The 16,103-nt window shown below is 42.9% G+C and overlaps 1 protein-coding gene across 1 annotated transcript in view; it reads right to left on the bottom strand.

Annotated features, from left to right (window-relative positions):
• The window catches only part of CSMD1 (CUB and Sushi multiple domains 1), a 1,033,138-nt gene extending 1,020,410 nt beyond the window's left edge, over positions 1-12,728 (bottom strand). Inside the window, exon 1 of the mRNA XM_051614951.1 lies at positions 12,621-12,728. Coding sequence (XP_051470911.1) covers positions 12,621-12,687 — 67 coding nt within the window. The 5' untranslated portion in view covers positions 12,688-12,728. The remainder of the gene's footprint in view (positions 1-12,620) is intronic.
• Between the last annotated feature and the right edge of the window lie 3,375 nt (positions 12,729-16,103).

Genomic DNA, 16,103 nt, shown 5'->3' with positions numbered 1-16,103 from the left:
GTCTCAGGAATGCCCTGTGACCATCTTCAGCCTTTCTGCTGGTTGCTCCCAGTGCAAGAGTCATCACAGATTAGACCCTGGGTGCTTTTTCCCATGAGGATGTTAAACAGTCACTTTGGAGGGTAACAAAGTAGATGTTGTGGATGATACTCCTTCAGCAGAGGAGGAAATTACAAAGTGACTGGAACAAGAAAGATTATTAGGTCTGCAAAAGGAACATTTTAAAACAACAGTGAGGGTAAAGTATTGAATGTTACAAATCTGATGGTTCCAGATTTGCCAGCCCTATGAGAAAAAAGCCATTATTTTCAGCATGTCATAAATTCTGTTTATCAGCTCAGCAACAACTACCATGCCCATGAGGGCACCAGTTATTGTTTATCAGACCACATCTGACCTGCACAGCCATGGCACCAGGGCTTTCACTGAGAGTGCTTGCCAGCAGAAATGTCAAGTTTTCAGCTGTATTACCAGTTCGGCTCAGACCACACCAGTATGCCTCTGTTACTGGAGACGTTAAGGGAAGGTGATTATGCATTGTTCTTCAGTAAGACAAACACCAGGAATGGAGATCAGAAATTGATGTATGAGAGAGAACTAATTTGGGCCATGTCTTCTGTAAAATACAGGGCAGCATGAAACTGCTATGGGCTGTTTCAGACGATAAGGCTCTCTGCTTGATTCTGATCATGCAGGAAATAACATTCCCCAGACTTGAGTTTCCTTTCACAACATTGTTCATGTTGTCCATTTCATTTTCTCTGTGTTCATACAGCCCTTTGTATAGTGGTTCCCTAATCCTCTATGATTTACCATAAAGCAACTTAATAAATCACATGATACATATGTCAATGCCTACTGAACTTTCATTTAAAGAATAAATATAATAATAGACAAAATATCCTAGAAAATAACTGAGTGAAAGAGGGCAAATTACGAATGTAAGGACTGATTTGAAAAAACAGAATAGCCCTGACTGAAACCCCCATTACATATTGTCATGCTTTTTCACATGTACTTTCTCTTTTTTTTGAGATAGCTTATCTTCCTCAGTGGTACTACTGGAGAGTCTGTCAATGAAATATAAGATTTCCATCAGCTGCCTATGCTGTCTTCTGTGCTGAATGCCCATCCTTCACCTGACACAGTTTCTGTCACCACAATAGCTTATTTTTTCACAGTAGGCACTACATTATCATTCTAGTGTCAAAGAGTAGTTTATTTTTTTAATTGATTTTTCCCCTCAGGGGACCTGATCCTCATGGACATAGCTCTTCTGGGATAGTACCTAGACACCAGCAGTGTGACTGAGTAGATCTGAGAAGCAAACTGCTGCTGAGGCAGTTGCACAAAATGCTTCTGCTTTACAAGACTGTACCTGAAAGTACAGGCACTATGTGACAAAGCACATCGAAACATTTGCACGAATCTCTCCATCCTGCAAATACAGTCTATAGAGCAATGCACAATAAAATCAAAGGTAAGTTAGATGCTTAGCCTACAGTGCTAATACTGAGTAGATTACTTTTTTCCACCATAGCCTGCCTCAACCTTTACAAACAGCTTGCTTCTTAGAAAGAAAAATAGAGGCCCAAGGAACTGCAATCAGTTACCATCAATATGTGATAAATATACAAATTATGAATACTCATAGAGCAAATAAAGTGGAGGTGGAACTGATTGCTTTTAATTCTGGGCCAGGACAACAGCCTCCATTATCCCATACAGCCAGTCGTCTATGAGTTGGCTTCACTCCAAATTCTGATTTGCTGCTGCTTTTAATGTTTGCTTTGTAATTACAAACATTTTGTTCCAGAGTACATCACATCTAGGGGTTCTTTTTGTCAACAGAATTACTTAAGTACAAAATTTTAGAGAGAAAACAAACCACAGCTACCCTTGAGGAATCTCACCTTCTTAAAAGAAAACCCCAAAACAATTGTAGATTTGAAAACTTTGTTTAATTCAGATACAACCTGGGAGATGGCAGTATTGAATGCTGAATATTATTGTCTATCCATTCTCTTCAGAGAACTATACTGCATTCAGATTATGATGATTCTCAAGTGTAAAACTAAGTACAGTACAAATTCCTTGATGTTAAAAAGTGCTGTGATCTGCGGTTTTCTCTTACAGCAGAAGGAACAGCAGATATTTTGCACTCCTAAAAATAAAAATACAAATCTATGCTCTTGACAACAGTACCTTCTGCCCCCTTCCCAGCATCCTTGAACTTGACAGTAAAACTTGTTTTGCAGGTAAAATACGTTCTGGCAGATGCTTTTATTGTTCACTATGTAAATGAATCTCCTCTTTCATCACGTATTTTGGAAAAATAAGGTTGTTTTTAATGCTGAATGCCTATGACCTGATGTATCGTAAGTGTATTCCACCCACAAGTCTACTTTTTTATCAAATATTCACATAAGTAAGTACCACTTCACTGTAACACTGTGGACACACTGAGGTGCATTACCAGTAAAGGGGACTTACAAACTCAGTAAGGAAATAAAATAGAAATAAAGATTTCTCTACAACACACAATCTTGAGGACCCATCCTATAGTTCTTACTCAGTCAACTCACACTCTGAAAGCAAGGACATAGAAAAGCTTGCAAAAAACAACTATGCCTGTTGTGCTCCAAACTAGTGCTACAAGAAAATGGCTGGTACTTTGAAGATGTGTGAGATTAACTTAAAGGAGACTCCAGCTCAGTCACCTGATTCAGTATATAGAAATTATAGAACTGGACTTACCATTTCTAGCAACAGCAACTCAGATTTATGGACACAACAAGAATCAACACTAAAAAAAAATCAATTAGTTGTCTTTGTTTAAAGACAACTAATAATTTGAGTCTATATGAAAAGAAAAAGCTGCATTCACTTCAACAAAACAACTTCTCAATTTTCCTTCTAATGTGATATGACTCATCTCAAATCCATTGCAAAGCAGTAAACAAACTACACCAACACAGTAGCCATCATCTGCCAGGAACATTTTAAAAAGAAAACCATTACTGATCTACTTTGCTTGTCTTCTATACAGAGAAACTTATTTTCCCAGCAGAACAGCACTTCACGTTTTCTTCTTTTCATTTACCACGGTTCCCTCACTTCTAACAGCAAACTAAAGAATACCTCTTTAAGTCAGTAATTTATTTCTTAAGAAATTTCTTTGGACTAGTTTTAGGCACTTTCATAACAAACCATTTAACTTAAAACAAATAAAAAGAGGGAAGTTCAATTTGATCAGTAATAACATTGTAAACGGGAAGTATCTTGGACAGTAATTTAAATATGCGGACAACAGCCTTTTGATTTTATTCCTCATTCACTTAAGTAATTTTATAATTGGAACTGTAACAAAAATAAAATGATTAGTGCTTCTTTGTTGTTTAATACTTCTGTAATCTAATTTCCTCAAAATAGCTGCAAGATAAAATACTGTCATGAAAAACAAAATGACAGCTGTAAGCTGGCCTCTTCACTCTTCATTATTCATTACTGGATTTATGGTGACTATTTATTATTATCATAGAGTTAATAAACAAAATCTAAATAACTTGATAATGTATTTGAAATCAGCTTCTCTGCTGGTGTATGACCAGAAATACATGAAGATGGTTTAATGATATTACATTTTTTGCAATAGTTCTTGTTTGTAGATTTTAAAATATTTTGGGTCAGGCTCCTCTCTGTGTTAAAGTATACTAAACTGAAAAAAGAGAGAAACTTCAATTTCCAAAATATTTCCTGATTCATTGCTTTAAAGAAATGACTCTGGAGCTTCTCAAGAGTTGACAAGAAAAATCCAAATTGTCATGGCAACATGAGTTGTAGAAATCCTTCTTTGCTGTTTGCATAGATCATCTTACATGAAATCAGTCTGTTTATTAAATGTTTCTAAAGAAAGCAATTAAAGGTTAATCTCTCCTCAGAACCAAAGAAATTACATAACTAGGGAAAGCCAGTGGAGTGAGATACACTTCAGATAGGTTAAAAAATTTGAGGCATCATGTATCTTGAATATAAATGGCAGTTCTATGATTGCTTGCATAACATTTCATATTAATAACTAAGAGTTTGATTTTTCTCTATTATTATTAGATATGTTCCAGCATCCTTGTTTTAATGCAACTTTTCTGTGTGATATGTGACTACAATAAAGGCCAGATTCAAAGTCCATTAAGGCTAATAAGATTTTTAATTTTTTTTTCTGTGAGCTCCACAGTCTTTAGACCAGGTTCTAACTGGTCAGAATCTGACATACAGCAACCCAAACTATTCAGCTGACTGCTAGATTTTATGTCCAACATACCTAGTTCTGCATAGGAGAATGCTTTTTCCCTACAAAATGGCAGATTTATTTCAAGTTAATTACATTATGTACCTGTAAAGAAGAAAGGAGAATTTCAGCATTTGCATTTATGTTAATTAAATACCATGGTAAATCCTCTCTTACATAGATTTCACAGGAAAGGAGGACAGAAATTGTTGAGTATATCTCATGACTAAAATGTTACTACTGCTGCCACTATTGATTTTGTGAAATCTAGTAACACTGAGTTCTTTAGTGTTTGAGACATGGAAAACAATGGGTCAGAGTGTGCACTGGGTATATTTATGTGCTAAGATAAAGAAAATCAATTTAATTTCTCAAGAGAGATATCTACAAAGGCAGAATGTCACAGACTGTGATATTAGCAGTTGTTGATTGTACTGGGGTTCTAAAAGTGAATTATAAAATAGCTTTTCCCCAAAAAATGCTTGGTATGACTCAATATATGTATTATAAGAAACATCAGCAGGATACCAATAGAAAATCTGGCTGCTGGGGCAAAGCTAAAATAGTGTACTTAGTCACTGGGAAGCAGTCAGATTCTGCATTGATATCCCACAGATATTACTGAGAACAGTGTGATTTGTCATGGCCATTTGTTTCTCAACCAGAAGTATGTAAGATTTGTCTAAAAATAAGTTAAAGTTTGCTTTTTTATTATTATGATCAAAAGCGTATTTAAAAAAACTTCACTGTTGTGCAAGAAGCATCACTCCTTCTTTACTTTTTTCGTATCCCCCCAGTCACCTGCATTTTATTTGTACAGTTCAGGGCAAGACAGGTTCCAGCAGCACTCACATGTACTCCTGTGATATCTAGTTGCTTGCTTCCTAACATCAGCTGCTTCCTGACAAAACCACTTCCCTGTTCCTTGCGGCTCCAGCTGTGTGGGACACTGACACTCTGATGTGGGTCTCAAGCTACAGCTGAATTTGTGTTTTACCCACTTAAGTTCAGACTGAACCCTGATGCACTCATGTAGGAAAAGGTCTAGCTCAAGCAGAACGCTCAAAGCCAAGACTAAGCTCTCATTTCTGTACTTTGGATACACTAAGCAGTGCGAGCCAAGCTCCCCCATCCATTTCAGCAGCAAGCACAGAGAAGATGTTTTAAATCCAGGCTATAGCTGGGATACTATTTTAAAGAGAAAATATCCTGTTTGTGGTTCCCAGTGTGTTTAGGCCAGCCCTTGAACCTGAGCTTCAAATACAGAGCAAGGCCAGCTTCCCCGTGGTTTCCAGCACACTGTTCATTGCTGGTGTTTCAGCACCAGTGTAAGCAAAATATAAGTTCAGGTATTTGTGTTCTCTTGGGTTTTGTATGTGAACATGATACAGTAATACAGGTCAAAGGAAGCAAACAATTATTTATGGTGAAATTTGATCTACAAATCATAAGATGAGGAAAAGATATATCCCTAGCCCCATATTTGTTCTCTGTCACCTGGCAAGAGTTTGCTGTGAACAGCAGAATTGTAAGAACATTTCAACAAAAAACCTCACATACAGGTTTAGAAATGACTCAAAAAAACCAAACAAACAACAAACAAACAAAAAGCAACCAACAACCAAAACCAAATAAACCAAAAAGACAAGTAAAACTTTCAGAAAAGAAAAAACTTCATGTTTGGCAAAATTGCATGAAAAAGTAATTGCCTTGAAATTGAGAATAAGGCGTGAAGAAAGTGCTGAAAATGTAATTTTAAAATGCTGACCATATTTTATGCAAGTTTGCAAAACAAACACTGCACACAAAGTTTTATTCATTATTATTTATTCAGCTCTGTGTCAGCTGCAGTGCTGCAAATGCTTCTTTTGGAAAGCCACTGTAAAATGGATACATGAATACGGCACATGCTTCTGTGCTTCAGTATCCACAGGATACTGTAAGAGAGACATAAAACATTCGAAGATTAAAATGATATCAAGTTTCTCTGTATATTGTCCTTCACAATTTCTTTAAGGAAAAAGCAGAGAGAAAAAAAAGAGGAAGCAAGGTAGAGGTCAGATGAAACCACACTTGGAGATAACAGAGATACTGTTTAAAAACAAATTGCTTCAATATATAGATAGATATTTTAGTATTTTCAAGGTTGATTGCTCAGATTAATTCAGTTCTCCTTTTTTTCCCATTCATACACGGATGTAAACACTGTCAGAAATTGTCAGCCACGAGGGCTCATATTAAATGGGATCTGGCTTCACTATTCAGTTGCAGTATCTACCCTGCCTTCTTCAGAGAAGCAATCTTTTCAAAACTGGCCAATCTAGCTACTGCTGACATAAACAGAAATTTCAGCTTCTACTACAGCAGAATAGGGCCCAGAAGAATAGGTCTGAAGTTGCCTTTATCACTTGGCAGTGATGACTCAAAAAATGAAGCTGAAAGAGGCAGAATCACTGTTTCAGAATATGCATGAATGTATTGTTAAATGCATAATTTAATAATTATAAAGCTGTAACAAACCATGATTAATTTTTATGCTGGAAATTAAAGCATTATTATAACTGCAAGAAATTATGACTTTTTTTGCTCATCTTTTGCTAAAAGCAAATCATTGACGATATTCTGATTAATCAAGAGGAATTCTGGTTAATCACCAGCAATATAACAATAATTAAATCTTTCTCTGCCCTTTAATTGAAAATACCCTCCAGGTAAAAAGGCAAGTTAACCTTGTCTTTTTTTTTTTTTTTTAATATGAGTAAGAAATGCAGGAAAAAAATATTGTCTTTGAGCAAGTAAAACTTGCTATTGGCAATAAGATCCAGTATTACTCTTGAAGTTTTCAGTGCATGTGTGCCTCCATTTACTGTTCAATTAATAAATGCAGGCAGCTCATAAATGTTGCCTTTGTGTGTCAATTTAACACTAGCAATAATCCAAATGATTTGTTTAAGCAGTTATTCCACTGAGAAACGCTTATAACAAATCTAGTCTAGGTTTCCTTAAATGCAATAGAAATGTCGTATAGTGGAGTGAAGCCTTTCATCCAGCCAGAACAAAGATGTGTGAGGACAAAAATTTCACAGCTTTCCTCAGGCATCAATGGCATTTTCTCCTATTTAAAAAGTTAGTGGTTGATAAAAATAGCTTAAAGGAAATTGCAGCTGACATAGAAAAGTAAAAGTGATTGATACCTATTAGGAGAATTTCCATATGATTCTTATTCTTTGTTCACTGCAGAAATTGGAAGAACATCAAATTTAGTTCAGTCTAATCTGAGTAATTTTGCAGCCATATGGAGTACTAGAGGCTAGATTCTTATTCGGTGACCCTGATTTATATCTCATTGTACATCCAAGTTTTATTAGAGATCATGTTTAATACTTAGGCTACTGCTTCGGTGGACTGTATAGCTAAACCAGCAAGTCCTCTTTCCACACTTCATCCCTCTGCTGGTTACAGGCAGCCTGGCATTACACTGCAATATCTGTGTTTACACTTAAAGCTGTTTACTAGCAGAATAATGTCATCATGGTCAAAGAGACATGACAGCTCAATACAGATTTGAGCAAAAATTTAATTACATATTATCTTTAAATTAATTGTAAGTTTTATACAGTCACACTATTAGGCGGTTACTTCTCCAGGGAAAGTTTAATGTGCAGTGTACAGTTCACATGTCTTGAAAAAGCTGAAATCAGTGTTCCCAGGGTTTTTCAAGCTTTCTAGAGAGCATGGTAAACCTTGGCTGTGTTGGTTTCTGTTTAAAATATTTACAGTTTCAGATTGTTTCTAATTTGGTGGGGCCAAAGTTTTCATGAATATAAGTGGCATTGAGGCAAAGTCCAACAGATGTCTTTAAAAAACTTGCATATATCAATGCATATGTAATAATACTACCATATGAGTAATAATACGATGAAGAGCTAGATTACATGTTTGTATAGAAAAAGCATTCTACAGGGGAAAAAATGACAACTGCCACCCCCAGACAAAATACTCATGCCTGATCAGAATCATACATGTCTGTATAAAGGGAGTGACAGTCAGAAAAATAAAACAGAAAGCATTCTGCAGAATGGTTCCTGTACGTACAGATGACAGCCAGTGCTGAAGTGCCCTCACAGACTGCAATATATCCTGAAGTTCATGTGTGCATCTGCATGGGCTTGCATGTCATCTCCAGCTCCTCAAACCATGCACCTCTCGTTCCACACACACCAGTGTCCTGTTCCTCTCATACCAGTAACGTATTCCACTCATAGAGAAATTGATAACCCTGTACTGGCTGACAGTGGGAATTTAACTATCATCTATGGATTCAAAGGCCTACAATGAGTGTTTAGGAAATCTTAATTAAACTGATATACTCTCCACTACATTAAATTTAAATTGACCATATTTCCTATTCCAATATAGACTTAAGGACATTATATATATATATATACATGGAAAACTGGGAAAGATACCAACCTTATCAAAGAAATATGTGCATTTTTACAGAAAAATAGTATGTGGTCAGAGCTGGCTATTCTCTTTTCTGTCTTTTTATGACCAGTTCCTCACTAGCTGGGGGAAGGGGAATGCACCCACTGAATACTTGGTTTTGCAGCTGAATGTTCAAAAATCCCTTTATTCAGCTCATTTTCCCTAGGATTGCTTTAGTCTTCTCTGGAAGAGAATGGAGCCTCTCTAGAGAGACCAGCTTCACAGTCTGAGAAACACTGCTTTGGAGTGAGAGAAAATACATGACTTTAAAAGAGACAAACACTCTTGGTCCAACAGGAATAAGGCTTAGACATAGTAGCAACTGTGCAAGGTAGTCATAGCAATTATTTTGAAAAAGTGATAGCAGCAAACAGAGGGTACGTAAAACATTTTGAGGTTTATTTCTTTCTGGTTTGTTTTGGAGTGGGGTTGTGTGGTTTTTTGTTTGTTATTTTTGTTTGTTTGTTTGCTTGTTTTGTTTCGGGATTTTTGGGGGGTTTTTTTGGAGGTTTTTTTAGGGGGGTTGTTTGTTGGGTTTTTTGGTTGTCTATTTGCTTTTGTTTTTGTTTAAACAAAATCCTCAGCAGTAGATGTCACTATGTGGATTCAATTCAAGAGCAGAAGTGTTTTCCTTTTGCTATTTCCATTAATCTTAATGATACCTCTGTGCATAAGCCTGGTTATACACATTTTGTTTGAGGCAATTAGTTGGCGATGGAGGTGTTGTATTTGGTTCTCTGAACAAGTCCAGGAAATGATTTGAACTAGATGATCTTTAAGGTCCTTTCCAAACCAAACTATTCTATTATTTTATTATGATCTTGAAAATATGTACTGGGACGATTTTAAGAAAAAAGCAGTATGTATTCCTACATTGAAAATAGCTTGTCCACAGCAGAAAGATACTCTAATATTTTATCTTGAATTTTAGTCTGCTTTCAGACTAAATCTACCAATTGCTCCCTAGCAGTATGAATTTTCACAGAATGATACTGACATGTTTCATGTTTCAAGCAAATCAATAGGCTTTTATGTTGGCCTCTGCTGGGGTATAACCCATCAGAATTAGCAAATGGCTCTATAAATAAGCCCAACTTAAACACACACAGCTGAATACCAAGCTGCCTGTCTTGCAGCACAACTGCTATGATAGGGTAGTTTCTGGAAAAGCAGTTTCGGGAAAGCAGTTATTTCAAGTGACCCTATTCTAATTTCCCTTGATGTGTAAAGCATAATGGAGAGGGGAGAATCTCCAAAATATTTTCTAAAACACTCAGATGCATAAGTCAGACAAAATGAGTCCAAAGAAGTTTATAGAACCACACGTCAAGTCTACCACATGGAACGAAGACATATGTTCATTTTCATCCCTTCTTGCCCCTTAAAAAAGTTACAGAAAATTGCACGGCAACAAAGTGTTTCAATTTCCTTTCATAAGCAGGAACAATGTGGAAAGCAGCCCACCTCTCACTTTACTGAAAGACAAGGGAACGCCTGTGGCAGCAGCTCCAGAAATACAGCACTTTTTTTTTTTTCCCCTCACAAACCCCCCCCAACCAGCCAAAGCTGAGGTGAATTCCTATCACAGTGACTACCATTTTTTTTTCCACTAGCAAGGTGCTGGTAAAACAAAAGAGTTCTAGGGATCTATTAATTAAAATTTTATGTGTTCCTGAAAGCCTAGGCTACTCATGTTACTATGGAAGGAGTTCTTTCACTCTCTAAACTATAATTTCACCTTAGTATTTGACTAAATATAGTTATCTGTGCTCGATTGTCTGGGAAGGTAAATGGGAAAGAATTATGTCAAATGTCCCCACTGGTTCCCCTTCTACCTGTTGTTTGACTTCAATATTAAGTCAGTTTGTAGCCTTTTAGTAGGTGTGTTGCTGCTCTACATTTGGTGAGGTACAATTACACGCTGCAGAGCAGCATCAGAGGCAGTGCCCAAATGTTCCTAGCAAAGCCTTTGTATGTAAGCAAAACACGTCGGATCTCCGCTGAATAACCATGATCCAGCCTCCAGCTTTTCATATGTGCTGTCAGCCATGAAAAGAAAACACTTAAATGTCAAACGACAGAACCAGCTACAGTGTATTTAACAAATGAGTCGCGGGTGTCGTCCCGCCCCGGGAGCCGGCGCGGCCGCGGATGCAGCTGGTCCCGGGGCAGCCGAGCTCCGTATGCCGCGGCTCGGGCAGCGCGGCCACCCGGCCCGGAGCTCCCTCGCCCGCCCGGCCCCGGCCCGGGGCAGCGCCGGGCTGCCCAGCACGTGTAAGGACTGGAAGAAGCTGCCGAGCCCCGCCCGGGCGAGGGACCGGGGCACCGGGAGCGGGGGAGGATGCTCGAAGTTTGGGCAGGGCGGTCACGCCGAGAAGCCCCCGCCCGCCCGGGGCTGCGTGTGCCGCCGAGCACACGCCCCCCCCCTCCAGGAGCCGCCCGTTGCACAGCCCAGGAAAGCCGGGCTCCTCTCCTCCCCCGCGCTCCCTTCCCCAGCCGGTGGCGTTGCCTAGTGAACGCAGGCAGCGGCAGGAGCCGGGCAGAGGAGCGGTGCCACCGGGGTGGCCGCAGCCGCTCCTCCGGATCGGACAAAGCTCCCGACCGGCTGCTGGCAGAGGGGGCTGGCCTGCCTCCGCCTCTCCCTGGGGATCACGGCCAGAGACTGCCAGAGGCAGGGCACCCTGCAGATCCGCCCGGGCGGACGAGGGAGCCCGGCCTTGGGCACTTGCAGGACAGGGAAGGCTCTAGCCTCGCCCACCAGCCCGGGCCGCGATCGGCTCGACCCGTTCTACCCCCCTCTAGACACCCCCACACCGCATAAAAAACAGTGAGGAAAATAAAATCGTGGGAACGATGTAAAGCTCCTTTGCAAGACGGGTTAAGGGAGCCTCAGAGAGCACAGACAGCACGGGAACTGTGCTCCCGGAGGCAGTGAGAAACAGCCGGGAGCGAGGTGGGAGAAGGCAGAGGCTGTAACGGGGACAGGTGCTCAGCTGCAAGCAGCCTCCCTCCCTCTCTCTTACACACACGCTCGCATCTCTCTCCCAGCACGAAAAAGCGCAGGGCTAATGAGAAGCGAAGTGAATAATTGGGAAGTTGTTTTCTCCAGCGATAAGGCAAGTGATGGGGCTGAGGCCACCACCGAAGTTGTGTAACCCAATTCTCCACAGTCACCTCCCCCCCCCCCCCCATTCTCCTTCATCCCCTCATTGATTTTAAGGAGAAACCCAGCTGGGGGTGGGAAAGGCTCCCCACTGCATGCCAAGCAGAGAGGAGCCCTTTTCGCTCCGGCACGAGCAGGACCCCGGCCCAGCATCCCCGCCTCCGCGTAACTTGCGGGGAGCGGAGCCGTCTTGAAGGCAGGCGGGGGCGGCTCTCCGCGGCCACCCACTCCGCGCTCCCCTCTGAGCACGGCAAAAGCTGGGGAGGCGGGAGGAGGGGAGAGCCAAACTTGCCAGCCCGAGGACTGTCCCTCGCACGGCAGCGAGTGCCGTTCGTGCGTGCGTGGAGAGCGAAGTGTTCCCAAACTCCGGCGCTGCCCAGGCTGCTGGATGCGCACGGCTCCTCTCCCAGCACCGCAGCGGCTGCTGCCCAACTCCTGGGGGCTGCTGTCTCCCGGGGGAAGTGGCTGGTAGGGAACTGAGCCCTCGGGGACCACCGGCGGACCCGGCGGGAGGAGGGAAGCAGGGAGAAGGGAGACGGGGCTCCGATAGCCTCCTGCTACCCGGCGCAGAAAGGGAGCTAGAGAGACAGCTCAACCGAGCGGTAGCGGTTTAGCTGAGGGGGGAAACCAGTGCCATAACCACAGCCTACATGAATCCAGTGCAAGAAACCCCAATCTTACCCTGAGCTGCAGTGAGGAGCCCCGCGCAGAAAACCAGCAGAGACTTGAATTTCCTCCACGCAGTCATGTCTGCAGTTATTCCACACACACACACACTCACACAAAACCCCTGGCGGCTCTTCTCGGCTGCGACCGTGTCCTCCGAGCGTCAGCGGGGCTAAGGACAGCGCCAAATAACCACCACAGGGCGAGGAGAGGCGGAGAAGAGCGGTCCGGGTCCCGAGCGCCGCGCAGCGCCCGGCGCCTCCTGCAGGACTGCGCGGGCGGCTCGCTCCGCTCTGCTCATAGCATCAGTCCCGCGCCGCTCAGCGCCCGCGGAGCCCCGGCGCCGCCGGCCCGCCGCCCGCCCAGGGGAGGGCAAGGAGGGGAGGGAGGGAGGCACGCCCGGCACCGCGGGCAGCGCGGCATCCACGGCCGCCGGAGGCAGGAGAGGGATTCCGAGCAGCGGAGGCAGGAGAGGGATGCGGGGACTGCGAGGATGAGGAGGAGGGAAGAGGGAGGGATCGCGGCGAGAGCAGCGCAGGCAGCGCAGCGGAGCGGCTGCCAGCCACACGAGAAGCCGCCGCCGCCGGACTCAACCATCACTTCCCACGGATAGGGGAAGGGGCCGGCGCTGCGCAGCCGGCGCACGCCAAACCGCAGCCGCCCCGCTCCACCGGCCGGCCCCCGCACGGCCCCCCCGGGGCGGCCGCGGCCTTCCCGCTCCCGCCCCGGCCGCGGACCCGGGAGGCTGCCGCGGGTCCCTGAAAGTCCCCGGGGGAAGAAGGCTTCCCCGCGGCCCGGCGGCCCCCGGCGCGGAGAAGGGTGGCGGCTCCGGGGCTACACCTGCCCGGGGGGCTCCTGCCACGCTGCCCCGCCACCCTGTCCCCCGACTCTGTTCGCAGCTCGGCTCTTCCACCCACATGCGGTGCATGTGGTGGGGTGGGAATCCCTGGGTGAAACTCCTCGCTGCTTTGGTCCCTGCTCGTAAGGGAAAAAGGCTTTCAGGTCCAAAATATGCCCTGATCGTTCCTTTCACCTTGCTTATCAGAACAAGCTTTTGTTCCTGAGGGGACGGAGAGGAGCCAGTGTCTCCTTGAGGAACACTTCTTTGTCTTTATGTTGCCATTCCCAAGTGCTCCGGTTGCCAAGAGGAATTTCTGCCATTAACAATCCTTTCCAAAACAGAAAAAAACCCCACTAAATCAGGCATGGCAGTATGCAGACGGAGGCTTTCCCGCCACCACCTTGGACCCAGCATGATTGGTTCTCTGAGACCAAGGGAAAGGAAATGGTGACCCAGGGTTGGCCTGTCACAGGTCTCCATGCTCCCACGGCCCCGGCAGGTGATGCCCTTTGCCAGAAATGGTTTCTCTGCCAGGCCAACCTGCAAATGGGCGGCAAAATGTGCCCAAGCCTCACTTTCAATCCAGTAAGAACTGTGATGATTACCCCTACCACTGCACACTGGGTCTGACTCCATAATTAACGCTTATCCATATCCTTAATTAAAATACAAAGGCTCATAGGAAAGACAGAGACACGAACACCTTTGGAAAGGTAGTTTCAACGTTGTAATTATTCACTTATGATGAGTTTTCTTTCGTGGTGAAATATGCAAAGCTGTTTTCTCATTGTAAATTGCAATAAGGTGGTGAATGGGCACTGACGAGGTAGGCTGACTTTGTAATAAGCTTGTATTTATGTATAAACGTTGCGATTCTCAGGAAAAAAAATAATAATAAAAAAATAAAAATCCTCCAGAGCCAGGCAAGCTGCCGAGAAAGACGTGGCATTGCTGCCATCTCGTGGCAACCGTTCCCTCCCGGCCCGCAGTCAGGGTGAGGACACCCTGCCCTGCGTTGCCCCACTCCTTCTTCCCCTTAACTTCCAAACCCACTGCTCTCTGGAGCCGGGTTCGAACACTTCCAGAGGACGGATCCAGTCTTAGTATTCATCCATATTTTAAAAACGCCTCGACCACTTATTGTTGCATTCGTGAAAGAAAATGATGCTAATACTTTTTAGTTGCAGACATCATGTATCCAAGCTGCTGTGCAGAATTCCCCAGTCAGAGCTCCTCAGGCTCCACGTGCACACCCCTCCATTCAGTCCTTGTCAACGGACCGAGGGGGAATTCGCTAGTGATTGTGAGAAAGACAGAAATTGGCCACTAAGGTGAGACTTTTCCTTTCTGGCTTGCAATAATCTGAGGCTTAGATTTCTGAAAATAATGCTATTTTTTTGTTGCATCTTTCTGAAGAGATTGCAATGGTTTTTAGTTTTGTTTCATTGTATTTTCTATTGAGTTTGAATTGGTAAAAAATCATAAGCTTCATTTATGGCTGTCTGGGTCTAGTTGAAAACAGTAATTATTGTATTATGTCTTGCTGTGCTTAAGTATGTATCATGTGCTTGCTTGTGTTTAAGTAAGCATTTATAATTTTAGAACTTTCTGTTTAACCCTGCTCATAGATTCTGCGGAAGCTCCACTATGATCTAATATGAGCTTTCTTGGCCTTGACTCACCCTGGGTAGATTTACTGTTTCCTGAGGCTTGCCATTCTTCTGAGGATTTTCTGGCCTTTATTGAGCTTTTGGGACCTTGTTCCCACTCTACTGAATTAAAACAAATGGTAAATTCTTCCCCTCATAGCACCTAGATACAGCCATATCACTGCTAAAGATGCCTTCTCTCCTTTCTTACATCCTATGACACTAAACCATGTGCATAAACGTCGCTGGTCCTCAGCACGTTATCACTTTTCACCTGAGTTAGGACCTTACTGAGATAAACGGCACATCAGACACCCCCGCCCCTCCCCAGCTAATGTATCAGTCTCTATTCAGGCTCAAGTAGCTCTCACAGTAACTTCTACAAACCCTGCGTGACTCAAAAGTTATGTCATACCCAAAAGAGCCAGGAGATTACTGGGGAACTGAAGCGTGGCATTCCAGGAGAAATCTCCACCAACCTGACTTGAGCTGAGCCTGGAGCTGCAGTACACAGCCATTACAGAAGACGATCTAACCTAATGACTGTAATCTCTCTATTGTATTTTAAGTACCTAATGTACTACCATAAAATCCCTGAATTTATGAGTTTGAACCGAGGCAATATTTCTCTCTATTCCCTATAGACAGTACAAGGGTGTGTATATGTCAAGACTGTTTGTACTAATCGGGGTGATTTAAAAGCAACTTGACAGCGATTTATTTTTAATTGAGAGCTTGTCCTTTTACTTCCCTGTGCCATACACAAAAAGGTCTGAAAGTTTATATTTCCCTTTTCATTTTCATTTTTTTCTGTTCATTATTTTACTAATTTTGAATCCATGTTTCTCTGTTTTTGCTTTCTGGAAGGAAGAAGCATCTTTCTGTAAAGTGTAGGAATATTTGTGCATATTTAAGCAAAACTACTGATACAGAATATAGCTGAAAATGTTCTTTATACTCATTAAAAAGCAACGTTTGGGGGAACTCATAACCAGAATTCATACTTGC

Source organism: Apus apus, chromosome 3, assembly GCF_020740795.1.
Source record: "Apus apus isolate bApuApu2 chromosome 3, bApuApu2.pri.cur, whole genome shotgun sequence".
Classification (NCBI taxonomy): domain Eukaryota; kingdom Metazoa; phylum Chordata; class Aves; order Apodiformes; family Apodidae; genus Apus; species Apus apus.
Note: the sequence above shows the minus strand (reverse complement) of the source record. Positions and strands in the feature narration are given on the sequence as shown.